Source organism: Pteropus vampyrus, unplaced genomic scaffold, assembly GCF_000151845.1.
Source record: "Pteropus vampyrus isolate Shadow unplaced genomic scaffold, Pvam_2.0 Scaffold1, whole genome shotgun sequence".
Lineage (NCBI taxonomy): Eukaryota > Metazoa > Chordata > Mammalia > Chiroptera > Pteropodidae > Pteropus > Pteropus vampyrus.
The window spans coordinates 24,943,965-24,953,143 of NW_011888782.1; the positions used below are offsets into that span (position 1 = coordinate 24,943,965).

At 34.5% G+C, this 9,179-nt stretch overlaps 1 protein-coding gene across 2 annotated transcripts in view; it reads left to right on the forward strand.

Annotated features, from left to right (window-relative positions):
- The window catches only part of HCLS1 (hematopoietic cell-specific Lyn substrate 1), a 36,721-nt gene that overhangs the window by 14,025 nt on the left and 13,517 nt on the right, over positions 1 to 9,179 (forward strand). For both annotated transcript variants that reach the window (XM_011372303.1, XM_011372214.1), the window contains 2 exons: positions 4,448 to 4,558; positions 6,388 to 6,442. In XM_011372303.1, coding sequence (XP_011370605.1) covers positions 4,448 to 4,558; positions 6,388 to 6,442 — 166 coding nt within the window. The remainder of the gene's footprint in view (positions 1 to 4,447; positions 4,559 to 6,387; positions 6,443 to 9,179) is intronic.

Genomic DNA, 9,179 nt, shown 5'->3' on the forward strand with positions numbered 1-9,179 from the left:
TTTATAGTGCTTTACATGTCTAATAAATTTTTGCCTACCTCAAAATTGTGAAAAATTTCTATGTTTTGTTCCAAAAGATTAATGATTTTAGCTTTTACATTTAAGTCTAATATTAAATTGAGGTTCATTTTTTTCCATATGAATTTTTTCCATTTTTTGTTTTTCCAGCACCATTAAAAGACTATTTTTCTCTCACTGACTTATCTGGCATCTTTAGCAATATATGTGGGTATCTATTTCTAGACAATTTTACTGATGTGTATGTCTGCCCTGACCCATATCATATTGCACTGATTATTGTAGCTTAATGATAAGTCATGAAATCAAATAGTCCTCCAATTTTGCTCTCCTTAAAACAAAACAAAACAAAACAGAAAACTTTTACTATCCCAGGACTTTACATGTCCACATACATTTTAGAATAAGCTTGTCAATTCCTACAAATATGTCTGTTGGTATTTTAATTGGGATTGCATTGATCATTTTGGAGAGAGCTGACATTTTAATGATCTCGAGTTTTCCCATTCATGAAGATGGGGTATATCTCTATTTATTTAGGTCTTCTTTAATTTTTTCAGAAATGCTTTTCTATGTACAGGTCTTACACATATTTTATTAAATTTATGCTAAAAGATTTCATGTTGTTTCATGTGACAGTAAGTGGCATTTATTTCTAACTTTCAATTTTCAATATCTATGACTAGTATGTAGAAATAAAATTGATTTTTATAGTGACCTTATGTTCTGTAACCATGCCAAATGTACTTGACAGTTCTAGCAGTGCTTTTTTTTTTTTTTTTTGGTAGATTCTTTAGAGTTTTCTACATCTTTGATTGTATCATCTGTGAATAATATTTTATAGTCTGAGTTACTCACCTTTGTGCTTTTAATTTTGAAATAAAAACAGCAAGACGTTTATTCTTTTAGCTCATCTTTGAGGTCCTAGATTTCACTTTGTTCACATGAACTGCATTGCTTTATCAATCCAAGGTATTTTAAAACTTAAAATAGGTATTTGAGAGTTAATTTATGTGAATACATTAAGTCCTGGAATAGTAAAGTTTCTTTGATATGCCACTAAACACAATGAAGTGTAATTTTTTATTTTGTCTCTTCCACCTGAATGCTATCTCCAAACATTAATCATTTTGTGTCCTCAGGGCTTAATAGTACCTCACACTCAAAAGTTTAATATTTAATTAATATTTATTGAATGAATGATAAAATTAAGATCTATTTAGAGTGGCTTCAGCTATATTCTAAAGAATTTGATAAGAAGTTAGTCTTCTTCAGCCCCAGAGTTTTCATTCAAATTATATTGTCCATTGGCATAATTCTCTGACTAGCCTTGCTGTCATCCAGTAGGTGGGTATTCCTGAATCTCATTTTCTAATCTCTTTTAAAAACTTGTTTCAACTATAATATAGTTATGACCCATGTAGCAATCATTAGACTCATTAAAACTTTACAGACTTTTCCCATTTAAGAGTAATGTTTAGCCCCGTTTTCTTCATTCTTCATCTAAATATTTTGGTTGGGAAATATCAGTCATTTACATGTTCTTGGAACCAATAGCTTTTTTGACACAGACAGTTCTAAAATATTGGTGTCGTTGAACTGGCAACACAGGATCTCTCTGCCTTCACTGCTGCCAGAGAGTTTAGAGCAGGCACAGGAACAGAGGGTTCTTCCAGCACTTAGTTTAATTTCATCTGGTCCAAAGCCAGCTTTCTAAAATTAACTTGACTAAACCTGAGAAGGCTTTTTAAAAAGACCTTTAGTGGGCTTATACTACAAGGCCACCAGATGGATCTATTCTTCCATGAAAAAGGAGAATTTCTGCTGTGAGATAGCCATTCTACCTGTAACCAATGTATCTGATTTTCCTGAGCTAGTGAATTTCTGGTAACATCACTATCTCAATCCCTTAAACTCCATTTCTTGCTGTAAGAAGTCAGATTTTTAATTTAAGGTTCTCTTGCCCAAATGTTTCTAAGAATTCATTCTTATCACTAATTGTTGCAACACTTTGAAAGCGTTCATTTATGACAAGACAATACACAAAATACTTAATATGTAGATAAATTTCTCAATGTTGCATTTTTTATAACCATCGTTTTTAATGTCTTCCTAGTATGCCATTAAGAGGTAATGTTATGATTTACTTAACTATTACCCAGTTATTGGCCATATAAATTGTTTCTTGGTTCTTGCTATCACTATGTGCAATGTTTCAGTGAATATCATTAGACATTAAGCTTTTCCATATTTAAAATTATTTCCTTAAGGTAGACTCACGGGGCTAGGATGTGTGGGTAAAAGGGTGTAGGAATATTCTTTGCTTTTTAAGATGGAAGACCTAATTGCTAGAAAGCAAATCCATTCAGAGAGGAAAATAACTTCTTAGATACTAGAATGTAGGTATCATTATCCTCTAATATTTAAGAACATGAAAAATGGGAATAAATATCAACACGTTATTTAGTGAGCAAAATAATAGACTAGAAGAAATACTATTCACTATGAAAAGTGTAAATCAGGCCATGGTATGCAGGCCACACTAATCTCCTACTACCAGATCCAGAGTTGGTATACTTTGGGGGCTCAGGCTATTGCTAGAAATAAACAGAATACACCTCTAGATTCCCATTTTTTGGGGAAGGAGGGTTCATTGACTTCTTGTGTTAGATGAGTCTCTAACATGTGGTTACTTTCAGCATTCATCAGCTAAGGAACAAAGTGTCAGAGGAGCATGATATTCTTAAGAAAAAGGAGATGGAATCTGGGCCCAAAGCATCCCATGGCTACGGAGGTCGGTTTGGGGTGGAAAGAGACAGAATGGACAAGGTGAGTTGAAAAGGAGACATTTGCTTTAAAAATAAATTGATTCATTTGTTGGTTTTATGGTTTAAAGTACAGTATTCATCTGGGCTTTAAAATAGAATGTCCACATATTATTTGTATTTCCACCCCCAATATCAACACATAAAATATAGATGGCAGAAAATAGGAGCCAAGAATTGAGAAGGATTGGCCTCATGTAGGCCCAGTCACATTGTAATTCCTAGACTGAAGAGACAAGGAACACAAGTAGAGAAGGGAAAATATGTTTTAAAACGTTTGTGTGCTATGTCTATGTTACTTCTTTTATTTTCTTTACTGTATGTTTAGTGTTTTTTTTGTATATATGTTATGCATTATTTATATGACGTGCACAAAGGTGTGGAAAATATTGATGTGCACTTATCCATTAGAAGCCCTCACATATGAATATTGTTTTTCCTTTATTCATTAGATATTATAACAGTATGATAAAAGAATACTTGTATATTGAGTTATTTTTTCCATTGACTTTCCTAACCTCAAAGACAGAGATAAATTCCTATAAGAAAAAAGGTTTTACCTTCAAGGAGAAAAAATATCCAATGGAAGTCTTTAGTTCATTCTTAAGAAGTGTTTTGTTTGGTCATTGGATAAAGTGCATTGTAGGCATTGTATTCTCTCCCAAAATTCCTTGGAATAAGGTGAAACTAATAAACAGTCATTCATTCTTAAATTCAACAAGCAAAGTTGACCTACACAAACCTCAAAATACTGCAACACCAGTTCCCAGGAGCTTAAATAGGACAATGTTTCACATCAATCCCTGTATTGATGTTTATTCCAGCATGAGATTGGAAATATAGGAAGAAAGAGAAGAAATTTTTAATTTCTTCTTAGTTGAGACTCTGCAAGGCATTATTATTTGGCTTGAAGTATTACTCAATTCCCAAATTATTAAAATATCCATATCTAAATATTAGAAGAGACATACCTTTTAAAACCAAATAGAAAATAAAACAGTAGGTGGAGTTAAAATTGGAGGAGAATAGAAATGATATAAGTCATATGCTGTCTTGGACTACTCACAGTATTGTCTATCAACCCCCTTTAGTATAAAGGGACAGTCACTGTTAAATATCAGGACTAAGGCGGCACTTCTGAACTTTAACAGTCATACAGAAGCAAAGATCCAGAGCAAAACACCTAGCCGTTTTTGTGAAATATTCAATCCCAGCTATGTTGTCCAGTCAGTCCCCTTTGTTCTCCCTCCAATAACTAAACTCGCTCCTATTTTGATGCACAAAGCCCTTATTTTAGCTCTCTTTTCATTTCTGGTTTAATCACTGCTCTGTCTTCCTAGTCTCTATCCTACTAGTTCCCAGCCTATCCTAGGGGAGTTTCCCGAATGATGGGTTCCAAATGGTATTAAAGAAGAATCAGGATGTGCAAGTCTCCAGGAAAAGTCACCTTGCTCTCCCTTCATGTATTCCTTGGCATTACTGTCAGAGGCTATTATTCTGACCTAAAAGAGAATTTCTTGTAGTCTTACATTCCATCTCTGTATCATTTTACTTCTTCATGGTCATTTTTGTCTTGTCACTCATTCATCTTTGATTTTTCTCAGAGTGCTCTGGGTCATGAGTACGTTGCTGAAGTGGAGAAGCACTCTTCTCAGACTGATGCTGCCAGAGGCTTTGGGGGCAAATACGGAGTTGAGAAGGACAGGGCAGACAAGGTAAGTGACAACACTCTACCCACGCCACTCAACTCAAATCATGCGGGACTTACCAACACTATCCCTTGAATGTGAGTCTATGCTCCTTTTGTGGAGAGAGAAGGCAGTGGACTCAAGGAGGGTCCGTCATGAGGATAGCTCTTATGACCTCCATCAGCAAGTTCCTTGGTGCTACTATTGGAAGCCACATGCTGAGCTGAAAGTCATTAATTTAAATGAGACAAAGACTCTCAAACTGTTTGTATGAGAAATTGCTCAAACCATTGGTTTTTGTTATACCTATACAATAAAGAAAGAAGAGGGGAAATGCCAAGCTCCTCTTTTGGTCAAACATCAAAACCTTTTAAGTATTTATGCCTTTCATGAAAATAGAGATGTCAGCTTAAATGTGATTACCATGGCAGCCAATTATCAAGTAAAACAGCTAATTAGGATTACAATGGTTTTAGAAAGTGAAGGTTACTTTTCATAGGATTTAGCACCCTGAAGTCCAGGTATTTTAAAGACTCTTTTGTATAAAAAGAAAAAAAAAAAGTTTTAAAGAGAGAGGAAAAAAGGATAGTATGGTTACAGATCAGAGTGATCAGGAGAGTACAATTGATAACTCATTGATATTCTTTGTGTCACACCTTAGATCAGATCCTTTGATCTCTCTTTTTATGGTGCAGAATAGTGTCTCTTCCCCTGCAGCTGCACTCAGAGAGAACATCTCCTTCACAGCTAGTTGAGATTTTTTTTTTTAAACCTTCAGTTGTCGATTAGGTGGGCCTTAATCCTTAAAGCTGAGTGTTAGATGTTATTGATGAGCAAAGCCTTTGTTTTAGCTTTGTAGGGGGAAAAAACAGGAAAGTTAAAAACATTCCAAAAGGGAAAGGAAAAATGCAGAGGGTAATTTTTTAAGGTAGTAATGGAGTATGGAGCATGTTATGGTCTTCTCTAATCAGGATGGAATTTCCCTTACATCTTGGCCCCCCTCTTGCCTTTGCCTATTGTTTAATGTTTTTTTCTTTAATCTTCTTCCTACAGAGCTACACATTGAATCACCTAAACAATCCGTGTGTCATATATGCCAAATAACAATATATACTAATACTATGCAAAATCTAGACTTACGTAGAGACCCATCGTTACTGAGTCAGGTGGGGATGTAGTTACACGGTGATGTTAAACATTGGACAATATATCCAGTCCTGGAGCAGCTAGGATCCAAACTTGTCTGGTTGCCTCTCATCCCACCAAAATCTACATCTCTGAGTTTCTGCTGCTGTGTAAGGGAAGAGAAGAGCACAGTATAATCGATTAGGAATAGGATGCTATTTCTTACATGCGCGTAGTGCTTTATAGTTTACAAGGTACTTTTCTAGCTATTATCTCATTTTAGTTTCATGAGAGGAAGAAAAGCATTAATTTATTGAGTGACCCAATGCAAACACTTTATATACTTTGCTCCCATTTAGTTCTCAGAATATCCCAAATGAAGAAGGATCATTTCTCTCATTTACAGTTAAGGTTAATAAGGCAGTTATACCTATTTTAATTTTATATTTAATGAGCCTGAGGCCCAAGTATTAAAAGACATGCCTAAAGTTAAAGAATTATAAGGAAGGAAGGTAGAGTTTGAATCTAGAGATATCTATGTCCAGAGCCATTGCCTCTATACCAGCCTGTCAGGGTACTATCTGTTTCTACATTAGACCCCTATACTCAGTCCTGAGCCCCTATAAACAAACCTCTGGGCTGAGCTGGGAGTAACAGTAACTGAGAGAGAGGAAAACCAGTCAGCTCTACTCTAACCAATTCTCTCTCCTTTTTTTTTTTTTTTTTTGTAGTCAGCAGTTGGCTTTGATTACAAAGGAGAAGTGGAGAAACACACATCTCAGAAAGGCGAGTACCCTGCACTTCATTCATCCTTAGCAACCTGACTGCCTTGCTATTCTGCTCAGACTTCACCTCCCAAAAGCTGTTATCAGTTCCCTGTAGTTCCATGATCCAATTCTCCACTATTTTACTTATTTTTAAATCCAAACATGTACTTGCTTCTTCCTTTCTCCTTTATCACTTTCTGTAAGATTGATCAAGTTTTCTGTAGTCCCCCTTTACCTCTAATGAATTAAAAATAAGATACTCTACTCCTTTATTTTTAGGAAGTTATCCTTAAGTTTTAATATGCCTCTTTTACTTAAATTCAAAATTAATCATTATTTCTTCATGAGTAATACAGGAAATATAGAATAATTTAATTACATTCCTTCAACATTCTATATTTTATATTCTTTGTATTGGCTCTATGTGTTTATAAACCCCACAGAATTTAATCATTATTATTACATAGTAAATTGACCAACATATTTGCTAACTTTCTAGGTCATCATTGTATTTCATTGTTTTCTCCTTTCTTCTGTTTCCTCCTTGCTTCTTCTATTTTCTTCTTGCTAAAGTATATTCTTTGATAATTCTTTCAGTGAGAATCTATGAAAGAACGCCCACACTTTGTCTAAAAAGCATCTATATGTTCTTCCACTCTTCATTGTTATTTTTCATTTATCACTTTGAAGATATTACTTCATTGTCTCTGGTATCTCTCTTGTTTCATCATCATTCCTTTGTAGATAATATGTCTAATCTCTCTGTCTTGTTTTTTCATGAAATGTTTTCTTCTTGTCTCTGATAGTCTGAAATATCATCAGAATGTGTCTAAGTGTTAGATCTATTTTTATTATTCTACATGAGACTTGTCAGTCCTCTTCAACCTTAGAAGTGACTTTTATTACGGAAAGTTCTCAGGCATTTTCCCTTTGGACAGTGAGTTTCCTCTCCCCTTTTATTCTTTCTTCTGGAACTCATATTAGATGTGGATTCGAACTTTTCACTCTTTTCTTGATATTTTTCTCTTTTAAGATAGTTTTTTTAGAGTAGTTTTAGGTTTACAATAAAATTGAGAGGAAGGTAGAGATTTAACATACACTTCCACGCCATACATGTACAGCCTTCCCTGTTATTAATATCACTGACCAGAATGGTACATTTTTTTTTTTTTTACCAAGAATGAATCTACATGGACACATCATAAGCACCCAAAGTCCATAGTTTATCTTAGGGTTCACTCTTGGTATTGTGCAGTTTGTGGATTTGGACTAATGTATAGTGACATACATCCAACATTATGATATCATACAAAATGTTTTCACTGTCCTGAAAATCCTCTGCTCTGCTTATTCATCCATCCTTCACCCCCAACCCCTTTTCTTTGTACTTAGCAGTTGGTTTTGATTACAAAGGAGAAGTAGAGAAACACATATCTCAGAAAGTGACAACCTCTGGAAGCCACTGACCTTTTAACTGTCTCCATAGTTTTGCCTTTTCCAGAATGTCATATAGTTGGAATCATACAGTATGTAGCCTTTTCAGATTGGCTTCTTTCACTTAGTAATATACATTTAAGTTTCCTTCATGTCTTTTTCATGGCTTGACAGTTAATTTCTTTTTAGCACTGAATTTTACATTGTCTGCATCTATAGCACAAACTGTATCACAGTTTATTTATCCACTTACCCACTGAAGGAATCTTGGTTGCTTCCAAGTTTGGGCAATTATGAATAAAACTGTTATAAACACTTATGTGCAGGTTTTTACATGAATGTGTTTTCAGCTCCTTTGGATAAATATCAGAGAGTGTGACTGTTGGATCTTATGGTAAGAATATGTTCGGTTGTGCAAGAAACTGCCGAACTGTCTTCTAAAGTGGCTGTACCATTTTTCATTCCCACCAGCAGTGTATAAGAGTTCCTGTTGCTCCACATCCTCACTGACGTTTGGTATTGTGAATGATCTGGATTTTAACCATTGAGATAGCTAGCTATACAGTGATATCTCAATTTACCTTACATCTCTTTGATGACATATAATGAAGAGCATCTTTTCATAGGTGTATTTGCCATTTATATATCTTCTTTGGTGAGTTATCGGTTAAGATCTTTGGCCCATTTTTTAGTTGGGTTGTTTGTTTTCTTATTGTTGAGATTTAAGAGTTCTTTGTATATTTTGGATAACAATTCTTTATCAGATGTGTCTTTTGCTTGTTTTCTCATTTCTTTGACATTGTCTTATACAGAGCAGAAGTTTTAATTTTAATAACATCCATCTTATCAATTATTTCTTTCATGGATTGTGTCTTTGGTGTTGTACCTAAAAAAGCACCATGATACCTAAGGTCATCTAGGTTTTCTCCTATGTTATTTTCTAGGAGTTTTATAGTTTTGCATTTTACAGTCGTGTCTATGATCTGTTTTGAGTTAATTTTTATGAAGGGCATAGTATCTGTATCTAGATTCATTTTTTTTTTTTTTGCATACGGATGTCCAGTGGTTCCAGTGCCAAGACTATCTTCTCTCCATTTTATTGCCTTTGGTCTTTTGCTAAAAATTAATTGAGTATGTTTATGGGGACATCTTTGCCTTGTACCAGATCTTAGTGAAAAAGCTTCAAATTTCTTACCGTTAAGTATATTACCTGTAGAGTTTTGTAGATCATTTTTACCAAGTTGAGAAAGTTCCCCTTTAGTCCTAATTTACTCAGTTTTTATTATGAACAGCTGTTGAATTTTGTCAAATGCTTTTCCTGT